Source organism: Pteropus vampyrus, unplaced genomic scaffold (genome assembly GCF_000151845.1).
Source record: "Pteropus vampyrus isolate Shadow unplaced genomic scaffold, Pvam_2.0 Scaffold434, whole genome shotgun sequence".
NCBI lineage: Eukaryota > Metazoa > Chordata > Mammalia > Chiroptera > Pteropodidae > Pteropus > Pteropus vampyrus.
Window position 1 is genome coordinate 902,414 of NW_011889215.1, and position 19,733 is coordinate 922,146.

Here is a 19,733-nt window from a genome sequence, read left to right on the forward strand (position 1 = left end):
TTACTTTGGCTGATCTTGTCTACTTTTATAACTTTAAATGCCACCGATAGGCTCCCCAGCTCCCACTCTAAGCCACTCTTGTTTTTCTTTTTCAGAAAAAGATCTACCTTACCTTTAATCTTGAAAGATATTTTACTACGTAAAGAATTATAAGTTCTATTCTAGAACTTTTCAGATACTTCTTTCCGTCTTCTGACTTCTACTTTCTGTTGAGAAGTCAGGTACAGTCTAATTTTATCTCTGGATGATTTTTGATTTTCTGTTAGTGGTTTTTAGCAGTTTGACTCTAATGAAACTACATGATTCTTCATTTATCTTGCTCTTTGGTTTATGTGGCTTCCTGAATCTATGGCATAGTGTTTTCCATAGTTTTGAAAAATTCTTAAGTTGGTATGTCTTCAAATATTTCTTTCACCTTGTCTCTTTGGTCTCCTTTTAGAAGTTTAAGGTCTGCCTTTGTATCTTACCCTCTATTCTGTACTTTCTATTCTTGTTGTGTCTCTGTGCTTTGAATAATTAGAATTTGTCACACCATAATCCTTTGTTGATAATATCAGATTCCAATATTTCTTCATAATTTATTCTCAGCTGCTGAAATTCAAATATAAAAAATATTCAGTTCACAAACATAGCTTACAATTTTATTTGCGAAAACCTAGGTACAATATTACTTTAAACTATATTAAAATGTTTTGCCCATTGAGTATAATCATGTATTAATCATAATAAATAACTAAAAAAAAAAAATTAAAACTGCACGAAGATCATCTTCACTAAATTTAGCATCATATAGTTAGTCAGGATAAATTACTAAATTTTTGCCTAAGGCAATGAGAAAATTAGCATATTCCTAGCAATTTCAAAACTTAGAGAACACAACATTGTGAACTACAGAAAACTACAGTTTTTCTTTGGAATCACCTTAATTTGACAGATAAAGGATGTTCACCTAACTAACCTATGTTACCAAAGACCTTAATTCAATCACAGACAAGCTCAAAAAAACATTTTGGTTTTCCCTGAATATGCTCCATTAAACATATGCCAAATTTATACATAAATGAAAATTATTAACAGACTCATTCTGTTTCAGTTGTTTGTAATATATGTGTTTTGTCTGTTTGTTTGTTTGTTTTAGGCAAGGCAACCCTTGGTTGACCTCATAGATTGCAAGGATCTTGTCAGCTTACAATCCCTTATTTGTTAATTTTTGACACCTACAGCCCCTGGTCTTCCTAGGTGGTCTCCCATCCAAGTACTAACCAGGCCCAACCCTGCTTAGCTTCCGAGATCAGACGGGATCGGGCTTGTTCGGGGTAGCATGGCCATAGACAGTATGTGCATTTTGAAAATGAAGACAAACTCTGCACTGGACTAATCTAGGATGATATAGTAAATTTAAATACATAAAGCTTGTTCCTATTTTTAATTACATTCTATAGTATTATTCTTTTCTTAATTTTTAACAAGGAGTTTTCAAAATAGCATGCACATTCTGACATTACATGGCAAACTAAAAACCTACTAGCTTTTTATAAGCAGGACTTATTATTTGTAAACTACATCCTTATATTTGCAGAAACATGCCAGATTTTGTTTGAAAGTATGAGTTAACTCTGAAAACATAACTTATAAAACCATTTATAGGCAATAACATACTTAATATAGCTATACTAAAATTTTACAATTGCTAAACAGTAAGAATGGAATTTCTGAAGCTAAATCATTCATCCTGAATCACATCATTAATACACTATTTTAAATCATCAAAGTGTCTTCTTTATCCATATACCAGAATATGCAGAAGTTTGTAGTCTTTTTTCCATTTATTAAATAAAATTTTCCCACATTACTACATAATCCACATAATTATGATTTAAAAAACTATATAGTAGTCCATCTATTTGATATTTCATTTATGAGTCATTAATTTTATTTCAGAATAGTATAAACAATCATGAAATACACATCTTTATGTGTATGTGTACTATTTTCTTCTCTTAAAAATTATCTTTGTATAGAATAGATTGAGTGGTTGCCAGAGGCAGGGTTGTGAGTGGACAAAATGGGTAAAAGTGGTTAAAAGGTACAAAATTCTGGTTATAAAATAAGTCTTGGGGATGTAATGAACACCCTGGTAACTACAGTTAATAACACTGTGTTGTGTATTTGAAAGTTGTTAGGAGAGATCTTAAAAGTTCTCATCACAAGAAAAGAACATTGTAACTATGTGTGTTGATAAATGTCAACTAAACCTCTCGTGATCATTCCACAATTATATATATCAAATCATTATGTTGTCACTAATATATTTCAATTATATCTTAATTTAAAATTTGTATATCTTTGAAAATTCTATAGTAGTATTACTATGACAAGGATTACTTTAGATACTTTCATATTTTAATTTTTTATATGAAAAAATTTCAAACATATACAAAACTAGGTGAATAGTATAACGAATGAATCACCATGCACCTATTACCTAACTTAATGATTATCAATTCATGGCAAACCTTGTTTTATCTATATCCTCACCCACTCAAGCCCCACCTTCCAGGATTATTTTATAGGAAATCCCAGATATCTGAGTTTCATATGTAAATATTTCCGCATCTCTAAGAGATGCTGTTATCTCTAAAAGGTGAGTTTAAAAAATATATAGCCGTAATACTATTATTCTATCTAAAAATCTGAATAATTCCTAATATCAAATATAGAGTAAGAAGTCAAATTTTCCTGATTATCTTAAAGGTACCCACAGTTTTACAATTTATTTCTTTAAATCAGAATCTACATCAGGTCCACATATTGCAATATGTATCAAGTCTCTTTCATCGAAGTTTTCCCTACCTCTTTCTTTTTAATTTGCAATTTATTTGTCGAAGAAATCATGATTTGTCCTACAGAGTATCCCACAAACTGAATTTTGCTGACTGAATCCCTATGGTATTATTTAAAATGTTTCTATGTCTCCTGGATTTCCTGTAAATTGGTAGTTAGATTAGTTAGACACAGAAGTTTGATCAGATTGAAGTTTGATATTTTATTTTTTATGGCAAGAATACTTTGTAAGTGGTGTTGTATACTTCCGTCAGGAGACACATAAAGTCTGTTGGTCTCTTGTGATGCCACATGATGACCACTAGTATTTCTTTAGAATTAGAATATTACCATTTGTGATCCCTATCATTCCCTTTTCATTTATTAGCTGAAATACTTTTATACAAATAAATTTCTCAAAGACTATTTGCTTACCATGAGATGTTATTCATATGGAAAAGGCAAAATGAATATTCTCCCTGTTAATTTGCCAATTTTCAAAATTATAAGTTGGTTCCATAACAACCTCTAAAGGTGACCAATGAGGGTTTTATTATCATTTATATCTTCATAAATTTCAGAATATTTAATGTTTTAATCTATCATAGCTATTATTCTTATTGATCAAATTCGTTCATCTTTGACCAATGGAAGCCTCTTCTAGTTGATTTCTCAGTCCTTTTTATACAATTTAACAATCCTAGATAGTCTCTTTGCTTTCTGGTATGATAAGATGTTCCAGGCTATTTTACACATTTCCTTCCCAGATCTAGAATTAGCCATTTCTCTAAGGAATCAGAATTCTTTTAGTGGCGAGTAGTATTTAGATAGCATAAATAGTAGTATTTAGATAGCCTGGTGGAGGCTGTGCTTATGGCTACTACGTGCTTAGTCTATCTTTCTATGTGATTATGTCTCCAACGTAATAAGTTATGTTCAACTTGCTTTGGATTTGGGGATTACATTTCTATACCGAATTTTGTTTTATAATCATGTAAAATATTTATATGGTTCCTATGCCAAATATACAGAATCCAGTACAGTCAGAAATGCTTAGCTTTAATACCTGTCCTAGTTTGTACTCTGCTCGTTTTCTCTACCCACAGCTAACTTTTTTCCTTAAGTTTGGTTAATCTTTCCTCTTTTTTAAAATCTAAGCAAATATTTTTTTATAAATATTCTTATCCATACCTTTTCTTAGATAAATGCTGGCACACTAAACATACTTTTCTACATTTGCTTTTTCAAGTAAACAATATATCCCAGAAATCTTTCCTCAATCCTTTTGATAGCTATATAGTACTCTACTGAATGGCTGTAGCATATCTCTGTTAAGGGACATCTGGGATATTTCTAGTCTTTTTCTATTATAGTGAACAGTTTTAGACTTCTCAATATACTGTCAAATTATTTTATATAAGAACTATGTAAATTTATAATGCAGCTATCAATTACTGAGTTAAAAATTTTAACATTTCAAATTTCAACAAAAGTAAATTCTTGCTTGTAAAAGAGTCACAAATGGTATTGCTTTATTTACTTTCCCTGATTATTAAGGAGATTGGATTGTTTAGGAGAACCAGCATCTACAAGCTTATTTTAGTGCCTCTCTGTGCTCTCCAAGCATCCCATGTCCAAATGTTGGACCACCACTTCCACATACTCAGATTGTTCATGAGGGTACTACATCTAGAAGGATATCCTCCACATCACAGACATTTCAAATTTATATTTAATATAACAATTTTCTTAAAGGTGGAAGTAAAATATCTTGAAGAAGGAAAGCCTATTTCTAATTTGCACAAAGTAGTGTATGGGCTAGCCTGATCCTACATACCTGATCCATTATATTTACCTCACTGCAGTTTACTTAAGTCTAATTAAGTTCCTCTCAGCAAACTAAGAGCTTGGCGAGGCACTTGGCACAAAGAAGGCACACTAAATGCTTCCTGAATATTTGAAAGAGTAAATAAATACATTAATAAACTGAAACCTATACATTCAGCTGAAATTAAGAACTTTGTTCGTGTACTATTCTCACAGTAATTTCAGTCATTTTACAAACACTTTTTAGAATCCTTTACCACATCTTTTACTCTTCCTTTCTGTCCACTATCTCATATCCTGTTCCATCATCCTTAACTTTGTCTCATCAATGTTCCTTTCCTGCATACTTCACAGTCCATCATCACCATTGCTTACTTCATGTCTACAATCTCTTTTCTTTTTAACTAATGATAACTGAATGAGTCTTTTCCAAGATATATTTATAGATGTGAAAATAATTTTTTAATTATATTTTTGTTTTTATTATTTTATATTAGTTTCAAGTGTACAGCACAGTAGTTAGACATTTAAATAATTACAAAGTGACTCCCCTGATAAGTCTAGTACCCATCTACAACATACATAGTTATTACAATATTATTGACAATACTCCCTGTTGTACTTTACATCTTGGTGACTATTTTATAACTACCAATTTTTACTTCTTAATCTCTTCACCTTTTCACCCAGCCAAAATTGATCTTTTAATACTTCCTGAAAACCTCCACTTAGTTATATGTGTTTATCGAGAAATACTTAAACAAAAGGAAAATATTTTAGGTTTTATATTCTTAATTTAAGGGAAGAACATGTACTATCTCTGGCAAATTTATGTCTGCAATTAATTCTGATCCATATGAGTAGAAAGTGCCTTGGAATGAATGAGAAAAAAAATTGTGTTTATTTTTCATTTCTTTATATTGTTTTTTACCATCACAATTAAGAGCCATAAAAATAGGGATCATTTGTATGTTGTTTACTGCAATATTTCTAGTACCTAGAAAAATATCTGGCATCCAATAAATGCCATTAAATTTTTATTCATAACAAGCACTATAGTAGATACTTTATATTGATTATGTCATCTAATTTAATCTGCATAAAGAACTCAATGAGGCCAATATTATTCTCTTTACATAAGAATAAGGATCACAGCATTAAATTACCCAAGATAACGCAGCTGGTACAAAAATGGCAACCAGGGTTCCACTCCAAGTCTTACCTGACAATAAGCCTCTGAATTTAACTACCATCTACTCTTCCTGTCACTTATTCAGTCCTATGAAACTGGACAAGTCATACACCTCTCTGAGCCTAAGTACTTTCATTTGTAAAATGGGTATATATAAAAATGTCTATGCAATTTACCTCACAGTGTAAATCATAAGACTCAGATAACAATGAACATGAAAGCACTTTTCAACTATAACACACCATATTAAAACATAGCAAATTAAAAGGTTAGTAAAAATAAATGACACTCCGGAAAAAGTTACACACTAAAGAGATCCTGCTAAGAACTGAAAACAAATAGACTCCAAGTCCCTAAATATTCCATTGTTTATATTATTCAAACTTATGAGGTTCATATTTCCACTTCCAAGGAGAAAGCAGTTAATCTTCAGGTTAATTCTTGTCTTCTGTTGTAACAAAGTAAACAAAGACTCAATTTATTTTAATTTTTATTTTCTAATTACAGTTGACATACAATATTATATTAGTTTCAGGTATACAAAACAGTGATTATCAATTTACATAACCTGCAAAGTGATCACCCTGATACACCCAGTACCCATCTGACACCATCAATAGTTATTGCAATAATAATGACTATATTCCCCATGCTGTTTTGTAACTACTAATTTGTACCTCTCAATTCAAACAACTCCTTCACACATTCCCCAGCCCTTCCCTCCAATCTGGTACCATTAAAATGCTCTCTGTCTCTATGAGTTTGTTTTTGTTTTGCTCTCTAGATTCCACATATAAGTGAAATAATATGACATTTATCTTTCTCTGTCAGACTTAACTCCAGTTAGTACAGTATACAGATGGCAAGATTTCATTCTTTTTTATGGCTGAATATTCCATTGTTTATATGTACCACCTCTTCATTATCCATTCATCTATTGATGGACACTTAAGTTGCTTCCGTATCCTGGCTAATGTAATAATAATACTGCAATGAACATACTGCTGCACATGTCCTTTCAAAGTAGTATTTTGAGTTTCTTTGGATAAATATCCAAAAGTGGGATTACTGTGTTCTTCTTTGTCTCTTGTTACAGCCTTTCTTTTAAAGTCTGTTTTGTCTGGAATAAGTATTGCTATGCCAGATTTTTTTTCATTTACATGTTATTAATATATCTTTTTCCATTCCTTTACTTTCAGTCTGTGTGTGTCTTCTGATCTAAATTGAGTCTCCTGTAGGCAGCATATGTGAGGGTCTTGTTTTCTTACCCATTCAGCCACTCTGTCTTTTGATTGGAACATTTAATCCATTTACATTTAAAGTAATTGTTAGATAGATATGTAGTTATTGCCATTTTTCATATTTTTGAACTTCTTAAACAAGTCCCTTTAACATTTCTTTTAATACCGGTTTAGTGGTGATAAACTGCTTTAGCTTTTTGTTTGTTTGTTTGTTTGTTTTGGTCTGGGAAGCTTTTTATCTGTCCTTCTATTCTAAATAATAGCTTTGCTGGGCAGAATAATCTTGGTTGTAGTTCCTTGCTTTTCATCACTTTGAATTTTTCATGGCAATCCCTCCTGACCTGCAAATTTCTGTTGAAAAATCAGCTGACATCTTATGGGAGCTCCCTTGTAGGTAACCAACTGCTTTTCTCTTGCTGTTTTTAAGATTCTAACTTTGTTTTTAACCTTTGGCAATTTAATTAAGATATGTCTTGGTGTGGGCCTCTTTGGGTTCATCTTGTTAGGACTGTCTGCACTTCTTAGACTTATATGTCTATTTCCTTGGCCAAAGGACATTTTCAATCATTATTTTTTTGAATAGGTTCTCGATCCCTTGCTTTCTTCTTCTTCTGGTACCCCTATGATGAGAATATTGTTACATTTGATGTCACAGAAGTCCCTCAAACTTTCCTCGTTTTTTATTCTTTTTTTTCTCTTTTTGCTGTTATTGGATGTTTTCTGCTACCTTCTCTTCAAAATTGCTAATTTGGTCCTCTGATTTTCTGTTAAATCCTTCTAGTATATTCTTCATTTCAGTTATTGCATTCTTCATTTCTGAGTGGTTCTTTTTTGTTTTCTATGTTCATGTTTACATTTCCTCTCTCTTTGTTGAAGTTCTCACTTCGATCATTGAGCACCCTTATAACCAGTGTTTTGAACTCTGCATCTGATAGATTGTTTGTCTTCATTTTGATTAGATCTTTTTCTAAAACTTTGTTCTATTCTTTCATTTGGGACATATTTCTTTGTCTCCTTCATTTCGGATGCCTCCCTGTGTTTACTTCTATGTATTAGATAGTGCTGTTACGTTTCCCAATCTTAGTAGACTGGCCTTATGTAATAGGTGTCCTGTGGGGCCCCGTGGCAGTCTCCTTGGTCACCTGAGCCAGGCAATCCAGGTGTATCTCTTGTATGGGTTGTCTGTGCCCTCCTGCTGTAGTTGAGCCTTGATTACTGCTTTTACATCAATGGGAGGGATTGATCCTCAGGCTTACTGGTTGTGAGGACTAGCCAGAAGTTGTGGGGACTTCTTTCACTAGCACTGGACCCGAGGCTGGGGAGCCTGGTATGTACCTGGGTGCCCTTACTCCCAAGGAGGAAGCTCCACAGCTGAGATATCCCTCCTATTTTTTAATGTGTAAGGACTGATCCTATGGAGCAAGATTTGCTTTAGCATGGCTCTAGTGCTTGCTGAGTCTGCCCTTTGGGTGTGTGGTTTGTGGAAGTGGTTGGATGGTGCTCTTCTATAGTCTGAAGCTGGCCACCAGGTGTGTTGGTACTGGGGCCTCTTGGGGGGGGGGCTCTGTTGCAGGCCAAAGTCGGCCACTGCCTTTGCCCTGCCTGGGGCCACTTGGTATGAGTTACAAAGTAATCTACAGATGCTATTTATGCTGGGCTTGAAGGTGACTGGGAAACGCTAAGCTGCGACCTGAGGCCAGCTTCAGCTAGTGCTAAGCTTGGGGTTGCTGAGCAAGAGGTACAGGACATGCCAAAGCCACATGCTGCTTGTTTGGGATTTGTGAACCTTTGAGGGCTTTTAGGAAAGTCTGCAATATTAACTAAAGCCAGGCTATTTGTTTGAAAAAGCAACAAGAAGTAGCTTGGGCGAGCCCACAAGTTGGGTGGAGCAGGGTCTCAGGTAATCATCACGGCAGGGCAACCAGTGTTAGCCAGCTTGATGGAGACTCAGATATGGTGTCCGCCTGAAAGTGCAGTTTTAGTGTGGGTAGGGCTCAACAAAAGAATAATCAATGGCTTTTGCCATCACTTCTGTCTGGGGAAAATCTGCCCCTCCTGTCCTCACCCTGATGCCAGACAATTCAGTTCCTCCCTCTACGTCTCTGTTGCCTTTTGAGTTGCTGGAGCTCAGCATGAGTGAGTCCCGAATCTGTAAGCAAGTCCTTGCACAGGCCCTTTAGAGGAACACCTGAGATTTCATCCACTCTCTGTCGCACTCAGCCATAATCTCCACGAATTTTCACAGCCAGAAGTTGTGGGGACTTCTTTCACTAGCACTGGACCCTGGTGTGTACCTGGGTGCCCTTACTCCCAAGGAGGAAGCTCCACAGCTGAGATATCCTTCCTATTTTTTAACCACCACATGTGAATATGGGACCAGCCCATTCTGTGTGGCTGCCCCTCCTGCCAGTCTCAACGTGGCTTCTTCTGTATATCCTTAGTTCAGCCAGACTTCAAGCAATTCTAAGTGAGGGGTATTCTGTCGTTTAGTTGTAATTTAATTGTAAATTTTAGGTGATTGTGAGAGTTGGTGAGCACAGCATTTACCTACTTTGCTATCTTAACTGGAACCTAGTACTCAATTAATTACTTAAAAGATTTCAACCCACTAATAAAACCACAAACTCATATTGTCACTCTATTGCCATGAATAACAGTTTTATGATATATTAAAATCTCAGGTTGTCAAATGTTTCAATTATTTTTCTTCTCATTTAACTAAAAAGAAATTGCAGGAATATTGTTATAAATGTGGAAATTTTTATTGATCAGTTTGAGTTAGTATGGAAACCAAGAAATAAGAAGTGAGGATATGATATTCGCCAATAAAATTCCTAAGAATGGAATTGATAAAGTTACCATTTTCCTCCACTTTATAAAACCTGTGCTTTTAAACACACTTTTAAGTATTTATTTTTCATATTATAATAGCACTAAGAGAGGTAAGGGGGCAGGCACTGTAGACCAATAAAAAATAAATAAAAACTGTGAGTTCAAATTACTGTATCTCCAAGAATTTTTGTCTTTTAAGATAACATATTTTAATGTCATTGAATAAGAAATGTAAGATTCCAATGAATCTCTAGGCCTCATCTTCCAAAGCTGTAGTCTAAGAGTGCAATCTGGCTATGACATCCATCTTTCTATTGGTGACAGGGTTAATTTAATTGATACAGCTGTTTAAGTGGGTGTTCTCTTCCTCATTCACCACTCCTTATTCACCCTACACAGACATCCACTACCAAAAAGACATTAGCTTAGTTTTAGAGGCATAAGTACTTTTGTTTTATAATGAAAAACCTTTATGCTTTTCACTTTTTATCTCTATGTACCACTGGCCTACAGGGAACAAGTAGGTTATTTGTGATCTACAGAAAGTTTCATTTGGCCTTTAAGTACATATATATGTATGTATGTATATACATATATATATATAAATATGAATATAGATGTATATATTTAAAAGTATTATTTAACATCTAGAAAATATAAAATGAATAAAATGTATCAAATCTCCATTTGTACATATATGGGGGTATTTTATCTGTATACAACATTGATTTAAAATGAGTTTTAAATATTAAATGAAGCAAAAAATATATCTGAATTTCATAAGAATTATAACTGCATAGTCCCATTCCAGAGTTCATGAGAAATTATCTAAGGAGCAAAAAGCAGGGTGTGCTGCATAATACCTGCAAAGTACTGTCTTCATAATTCCTTTCTACTCCTGTCTCTGAGATGCTTTATAAGTTGGAATACAACAATTATATAGGCAATAATGTTTATAAAATCCAGCAAACGTCATATATAATTTTAAATGATAAGACTAATTTAGACTAATTAAGACTAATTTAATAGATATGCCTTAATTTTAATCTCTGTGCATTTAGCAATGTAGAAATTATGGCTTTTGAATACACAAAAAATTTAAAGAGAAAACTTCAATTAAAGTTATAGAACTTGTTTAATTATAAACCAATACCACTGGTTAGATAAAAAAAAAGAAAAGTAAAATAATCAGTTGTAACAGTTCAGAATCAGAATCTTCATATAAATAGGAGGAGGATCAGAGTTATTTACTTCATAAAAAAGAAAATGCAGAAGTCAATACCCACTCAAGTTGGTATACAATATGTAATAATAAGGGGCATATAATAACTAAAAGTGGTTATTAAAAGGCCACAATAAGGCTCTGAACAAATAAAAAAAACAATAGTATTTTACTTATTCATGTCACTTTTAACTAAAAGTCTGGGAACTACTATCAAATGTGGAATCACCATTGTTTTCTCTTTTCTTTAATTTTTATTTTTCAATTAGAGTTGACATTCAATATTATTTTATATTAGTTTCGGGTGTACAGCATAGTAATTAGACATTTATATATTTTACATAAGGATCCCCTGATCAGTCTGGTACCCATCTGGCACTATACATAGTTATGACAATATTATTGACTACATTTCCTATGCTTTATTTCACATTCCCATGACTATTTTGTAAGTACCAATTTCTACCTCTTAATCTCTTCACTTTTTTCACCCAAACCCCTAATCTCTGCCCATCTGGGAATCACCAGTTTGTTCTCTGTATCTACGAGGCTGTTTTCATTCTGTTTGTTTGATTATTTTGTTCTTTAGATTCCACATATAAGTGAAATCAGATGGTACTTGTCTTTCTCTGACTTATCTTACTCAGCATAATACCCTCTAGGTCCACCCATGTTGTTGAAAATGGTAAAATTTCATTTTTGTATGGCCAAGTAATATTTCATTGTATATACGTACCACTTCTTTAAACAATTGTGTATTGATGGGCACTCAGATTGCTTCCGTATCTTGGCTACTGTAAATAGTGCTACAGTGAACATAGGATGCATATATCTGTTTGAATTAGTGTTTTGGTTTTCTCAGGTAAATACCCAGAAATGCAATTACTAGGTCATCGGGTAGTTCTATTTTTAATTTTTTGAGGGGACTCCAAACTTTTCCATAGTGGCTCCACCACTATGCATTGTAGCCATTCCGACAGGTGTGAGGTGATACCTCATTGTTTGCATTACTCTGAAGATCAGTGACCTTGAGCATCTTTTCATATGTCTATTGGCCATCTGTATGTCCTCCTTGGAGAAATGCCTATTCAGGTCCTCTGCCAATTTTTTTAATTCAATTGTTTTTTTGGGGTTGAATTCTATGAGTTCTTTCTCAGTTTTGGATATTAACCCCTTATCTGATGTATCATAGGTAAATGTCTTCTTCCATTCAGTAGGTGGTATTTTCGTTTTGTTGATGGTTTCCTTTGCTGTGCAAAAACTTTTTAGTTTGATGTAGTTCCATTTATTTTTTGTTTCTCTTGCATGAGGAGATGTATCAGAAAAAAATATTACTAAGAGCCATGTCAGAGAATTAACTGCCTATATTTTCTTCTAGGGGTTTCACGGTTTTAGGTGTTATGTTTAGTCTTTAATATATTTTGAGTTTATTCTTGTATATGGTGTAAGAAGGTGATCTGGTTTTTTTTTTTCTGGAGGTATCTGCCCAGTTTTCCAAACATCATTTATTGAATAGACTGTCTTTATCCCACCATATGTTCTTGCTTCCTTTGTCACAGATTGAATGACCACATAGGTGTGGATTTATTGCTGGGCTTCCCATTCTCTTCCATTGATCTGTGTGTTTTTGTATCAGTGCCATGTTGTTTTGATTACTAGAGCCTTGTAGTATATTTAGATATCAGGTAGCGTGATACCTCCAACTTTTTCTTTCTCAAGATTGCCGTAGCTATTCTAGATCTTTTATGGTTCCATATAAATTCTTGGATTGTTTGTTGCAGTTCTCTGAAAAATGCCAGTGGTATTTTGATAGGGATTGCACTGAATCTGTAGATAGCTTTGGGTAGTATGGACATTTTAACAATGTTAAATCTTCCTATTCATGAGAACAGTACATGCTTCCATTTATTTGTATCTTCAGTTTTTTTCTCTCATAATTTATAATTTTCCGAGTACAGGCCTTTTACCGCCTTGGTTAAATTTATTTCTAGGTATTTTATGGTTTCTGATTCAACTGTAAATGGGATTGTTTTCTTAATTTTTCTGATAGTTCATTATTGGTGTGTAAAAATGCAACCGATTTCTCAATGTTAATTTTGTGTCTTGCTACTTTACTGAATTGATTTATCAGTTCTAAGTGTTTTGGTGTAATCTTTGGGGTTCTCTGCATATGGTATCATGTCGTCTGCAAGTAAGGACAGTTTTACTTCTTCTTTTCCAATTTGAATGCTTATTTTTTTTCTTGTCTCACTGTTGTGGTTAGAATTTCTAATACTATGTTGAATAAAAGAGGTAAAAGTGGACATCCTTATCTCATTTCTGATCCTGAAGAAAACACTTTTATTTTTTCCCCACTGAGTATGACGTTAGCTGTAGGTTTGTCATATACAGCCTTTACTATGTTGAGGTATGTTCCCTCTAATCTCCCTTTGCTGAGAGTTTTTATCATAAATGGATGCTAGATTTTATCAACCACTTCTTCTGCATCTACTAATATGATCATATGATTTTTATCTTTCAATTTGTTAATGTGGTATATCACATTGATTTGCGGAGACTGAACCAGCCTTGTGTCCCAGAAATAAATATCACTTCGTCATGATGTATGGTCTTTTTAATGTTTTGCTGAATTGAGTTTGCTACTATTTTGTTGGTATTTTGCATCTACATCCATCAGAGATATCAGCCTATAATTTTCTTTTCTGTAATGTCTTCGTCTGGTTTTGCAATCAGGGTAATGGTGGTCTTATACAAATAATTAGGAAGCCTTCTCTCCTCTTGAATTTTTTGGAATAGTTTGAGAATAGGTATTAATTCTTCTTTGAATGTTTGGTAAAATTCACCTGTGAAGCTATCCATCCAGTCCATCAACTCCCTTTGTTTGTTGGGAGTTTTTTGATTACTGATTCGATTTCATTAGTAGTAATCAGTCAGTTCAGGTTTTCTGTTTCTTCTTGACTCAATCTTGGGAGATTGTGTATTTCTAGGAATGTATCTATTTCTTCCAGATTGTCTAATTTGTTGGCATACAATCACTCGTAGTATTTTCTTATAATCCTTTGTAGTTCTGTGGAGTCAGTTGTGACTTCCCTTTCATTTTTGATTTTATTTATTTGGGTCCTCTTTCTTTCTTGATGAATCTGGTTAAAGGTTTATCAGTTTTTGTATCCTGTCAAGAAAATAGCTTTTTAAAAAAATCTTTTGTATTGTTATTTTAGACTATTTTGTTTATTTCCATTCTGAACTTTATTATTTTCTTCCTTCTACTCGCTTTGAGCTTTGTTTGCTATTCCTTTTCTAGTTCCTTAAGTGTTTATTTGAGCTTTCTCTTGTTTCTTGAAGTAAGTCTGTATTGCTATGAATTTCTTGAAGTAAGTCTGTATTGCTATGAATTTCTCTCTTAGGACTGCCTTTGCTGTGTCCCATAGATTTTGAGTCATTGTGTTTTCACTTTCACCTGTCTCAATGAATCTTTTGCTTTCTTTCTTGATCTCATTGTTAACCCATTTATGTGTTTGTGTATTCTGCAGTTTTTTTTCTTGTAACTTATTTCTGGTTTCATACCATTGTGGGAGGTGACAACACATGATATGATTTCAATCTTCTCAAACTTATTGAGACTTGTTTTGTGGCCTAACATGTGGTCTATCTTGGAAAATGTTTCATGTGCACTTGGGAAGAATGTATATTCTGCTGCTTTGGGGTGAAATGCTCTAAAAATATCAATTAAATCCATCTGGTCTAGTATGTCATTTAAGGCCACAGTTTTCTTATTGATTTTCTGCCTGAAAGATTTGTCCATTGATGTAAACATAATGTCCCCTTCTATATCCGTATTACTGTTGATCTCTCCCTTTGTGTTGGTCAATATTTGCTTTATGTACCCAACATAGGAGCACCTATGTTTACTAGGGTTATGTTCCTTTATCATTATGTAATATCCATCTCTGTCTCTCATTACAGTTTTTGTTTAAAGTCTGTTTTGCTATTTTGTCTGATATAAGTATTGCTACTCCAGATTTTTTTCTTTATTGATTTTCATTTGCATGAAATATTTTTCTATCCCTTTACTTTCAGTCTCTTTGTGTCTTTCGATCTGATGTGGGTCTCTTGTGGACAGTACATATGTATCCTGTTCTCTTATTCATTCGTCTACCCTATGTCTTCTGATTGGAGCACTTAATCCATTTCATTTAAAGCGATTATTGATAGGTACATAGTTATTGCCATTATATTATTCATATTTGTTTGTCCGCCCCCTCTTCTTCTTAAATAAGTCTCTTTAACATTTCTTCTGATATTGTCTTAGTGGTAATGAATTTCTTTAGCTTTTTCCCATCTGGGGAGCTCTTTATCTCACTTTCAATTTTAAATGATAGCCTTGCTGGGTAGTCTTGGTTTCAGGTCTTTTCTTATCATCACTTTGAGTATTTCATGCCAAGCCCTTCTGGCCTAAAAAGTTTCTGTTGAAAAATCAGCTGACAGTCTTTTGGGAGCACCCTTGTAAGTAACTACCTGCCTTTCTTGCTGCTTTTAAGATTCCCTCGTTTCCTGAAACCTTTGGCATTTTAATTATGATGTGTCTTGGTGTGGGCCACTTTGGGTTCATCTTGTTTGGGACTCTTTGCACTTCCTGGACTTGTATGTCTAGCTCCTTTGCTAGGTTATGGAAGTTTTCTGTCATTATTTCTTCAAATGGATTCTCATTCTCTTGCTTTCTCTCTTCTCCTTCCAGTAACCCTATGATGCGGACATTGTTATATTTGATGTTGTCGCAGGAGTCTATTAAACTTTCCTTATGTTTTTTCATTGGTTTTTTCCTTTTGTTGTTCTAATTGGGTGTTTCCTGATACCTTGTCTTCCAAATCACCGATCTGGTTCTCTTTTTTTCTAATCTGTTGATTCCTTCTAGTGTATTCCTCATTTTAGTTATTGTATTCTTCATTTCTGAGTGATTCTTTTTTATGGTTTCTATGTCTTGTTTTTTGCTTACTATCTCTTTATAGAAGTCTTCACTGAGATCACCTATTTTTCCCTTGAGTTCAATGAGCATCCTTAAAACAAGTGTTTTGTACTTGATATCAGGTAGGCTGCTTCCATCCATTTCTTTTTTTTTTTTTTTTTCCCCTGGAGTTTTTTCTTGCTCTTTCATTTGGGACATGTTTCTTTGTTTTCTCATTTTGGCTACCTCTCTGTGTTCATTTCTATAAACTTGCTATGTCTCCTAGTCTTGGCGGGTAGCCTTATATAATAGGTGCCCTGTGTGCCCGGTCCTGAGGCACAGTTCCCTGATCAACGGCACCTGGTGCTCCAGTAGTGTCCCTTGTGAGGACTATGTGTGCTCTCTTATTGTAGGTATGCCTTGATTGCCGTTAAGACGTCAGTAGGCGGGATTGACACTAGGTTGACTAACAGTGGGGACTGGCCACACCCATAAAGTATGTGCTGCTGTGTAGGGCTCAGCCCTCCACAGTGGGATCTACCCTAACAGGCATGTGTGACCACCTTTGGGTGTGCCACTTGGGCTAATCAGGTGGTGCTCTGTTTTGGTCTGATGCCAGCCTCTGGGTGTGTTGGTTCTAGGGCCCATTTGCAGTGGTTTCCATGCAGGCCCAGGTCAGCTGCTTCCTGTGACCTGCCCGAGGCTACCTGTAGGAGCTAAAAGGCAATCTGCAGTTGGTCTCTGCCTGTGCTGGACCTAGAGATATGTGGGAGAGACCACGCTGTAATGAGGCTGACTGCCACCCGTAATAGGCCTGGGACAGCTTAGCTAAAGGATCATGGCAACCCAAGGCCTGAGGCTGCCTACTGGGTACCCACAGGGCTCAGCAGTTGAATGAATCTTGGGCTGTATGTGTGTTGGGCGGGGCAGAGTCCCAGGAAGTCACCACATTGGAGCGAGCTGTGTTCCCAAAGTTTGTGCCAATTCAGATTTCATGCCAGTGCTGAGCCTGTGGCCACTCGAAAAGTCTCATCACACCAAGGCTAGCCACTCCCCTCCTCAGGCCGTCAGACACCCGAGATTTGTTTAAGAAACACTACAGTTGGACTGGGGCTGGTTGCCTGCCATTGGAGGCCTGTTGATTATTGCTGAAAGAGCCTCCAGCCAAGAGGCAGGGTGGGGTTGGCTGCCTAGCCACAAGTATGGCTCTGGCAATTCATGAGTTGGGTGCGGTGAGGTCCCAGGGAGTCACCAGGGTGAAGCGAGTGGATTTTACCTGACCAATGCAGAATCAGATTTGGCAGTGGGCGGGCTCAACATAGATAAGATGGTGCCCACCTGCAGGCTGCACAGGAGGAGGGCACAAGATGGATTAGAGAGGCTGTCCCTCCAGCCCTCACTCTGAAGCCACACAACTCAGTCTTTCCCTGTATTTCTGGTACCTCTTGTGCTGCTGTCCCTCGGCTGGAGCCCACTGTGATTGCTTGCATGTTAAGTGAATCTGTGTACGGTCCCTTTAAGGGGATGTACGGGTCTCACCTGCACATTGGAATTTCCACTGATGTTTACAGCCAGATTTTGTGGGGACTCTTCTTCCCAGAACTAGAACCCTGGGTTGGTGAGACCAGTGTGGGGCTGGGACCCCTTACTCCTCTGGGGAACCTCCGCAGTCTAGATGTCTCTCCCAAAGCTCAACCACCACACATGGGTGCAGGACGTGCCCGTTTCACATCTCCTCCCCTCCTACCAGTCTCAATGTGGCCTCTTGTTTATATTTTGTTACAGGAGTTATGTTCAGCTAGTCTTCAGGTGGTTCTCCAGGTTTCTGTTCTATAATTTAGTTGTATTTTTAATGTAGTCATGGGAGGAGGCAAGTACAGTGTATTCCTACTCCACCATCTTGCCCAGACTCGAACATCATCACCAATCAATATTTATAAGTGAAATAACAACTCTTGAAAGAAAAAAGCACTATGTAAACTGCTGCTTTACCTTCATGACATCTCTATATGACCGGATAGCTGAGATTTTTCTCTTTTCATCATCTTCATCTTCCAGGCCTTCTTCTGCAGCCTCATAGCCCTCATCATTGCTACCATCAGCTTCCACCGTGTTGGCCATGTGATCTATGAGCTGCTCCAGGGGAGGGCTTAATTCCCTTTCTTCATTCTCCTTCAAACCATAGTCCAATGCTTTATAAATAATAATTCCCAAAGATTCAATAACCTAGAAAAATTAAAAAAGGTAGTCAATGGAGATGACTAAAGATTTTAATAGAACTGTAAGCATAAAATATTTAGTATAATATTTAAGCTAGGTCTAATCTATTCCATTTCGGAAACATATGACAAATTAGATATGAGGAGATACTTAAAAGTTTCACCTATGCATTAAAAAAGATGAAAAATTTTGTCTGATTTCTTCAAACCAGTATAAAAACACACAAACTCTTTTTATGTTTTCTTAGATTAACACTGTATGATAAAATCTATATGCTCCATTTAAATAAAATACCAACCAGGCTGATTTTCCATATTTCCAAAAGATATTTTGAGAATAGATATAGTTATCAAAGAACATATCCTTTCAGAACTCTTATGCCAATGTAGGGATTTCACAGACATACCAAGGATCTGAGAAACTGAAAATTCAGTTATGGGTAGCAGTTAACTTAAGCTTAAACAAAAAACTCTATTCACATCCATATATATATACTGTTCTGTATATTCCATTCAATCATTGGAAACACATATCTCTCATGATGTAAATGAGTGAGAAATTTTTTCAATGTAATGCACAGACACCTCTCCCTATCACTCCAACTCCACCAATATTACTTCCCAAGATATATGAACCTGATTTATGAACACTAGGTATACATTACTGTCTAATGTTACCCTGACAAATATACCAGGCTGTAGCCAATATAGGGAATTCTACTTTAAACCTTAAACTGTCTCTCTTTTCTCAGAAAAATCACATATAAACAACTCTTTTATTTTATAGTACCAACAGCTCATTTCACGTTAGCCATTTTTGGGAGAACGTTGGCAATGAAGCCAAAGACTTAGGATTAAATTCTGACTTTTACCACTAATCATTTGACTTGGGGCAAATTATTTACTTTAGTCATGATTTTTCTTGACTGGTAACAGTGATAGTTACATCTCATAGGATTTTGTTAAGACTAAATGTAGTCACTATGCATGAAAGTACCTAGTACAGTAGCTGACTTATAATAGGTATTGAATAAATGTTAGCTGCCCTCCCTTCCCTACCCCTAGCCCAGTGTTTATCCAGTTACCTCCCATCAATTAATCTTTGCTTTTCTTTATTACACTTGTAGCCACAGTGAATGCTGTATTTAAAAACAAAACAAAACAGAAAAACAGCTACATGGTACAAGGAAAAGGAAAGTCAGAAGTTCTGAAGATGAGTTAAATCCAACAGAGTCATTATCATATACCATAGCCCTTAAGAGCCCTCAGGCATTCACTTAAAAAATCCCCCCCGCCAAAAAAATCTCCACAAAATCTGAAATTTACTTATCAAGTGAAATAATATTTTTTCAACACAGCTTTCAAAATGAATATAAGGCTTAGAAATTCTCAACTTCTAGTTTTTAAACAATATTTTTCTTTTTTAGTATTTCTG

General features: G+C 35.2%; 1 protein-coding gene and 1 pseudogene across 1 annotated transcript in view; both read right to left on the reverse strand.

Moving 5' to 3' along the window:
- Positions 1–19,733, reverse strand: part of SPIRE1 (spire type actin nucleation factor 1) — a 207,688-nt gene that overhangs the window by 106,937 nt on the left and 81,018 nt on the right. The window contains exon 4 of the mRNA XM_023523983.1: positions 18,072–18,305. Within this exon, the coding sequence (XP_023379751.1) occupies positions 18,072–18,305 (234 nt within the window). The remainder of the gene's footprint in view (positions 1–18,071; positions 18,306–19,733) is intronic.
- LOC111732218 lies at positions 1,215–1,333 on the reverse strand (annotated as a pseudogene).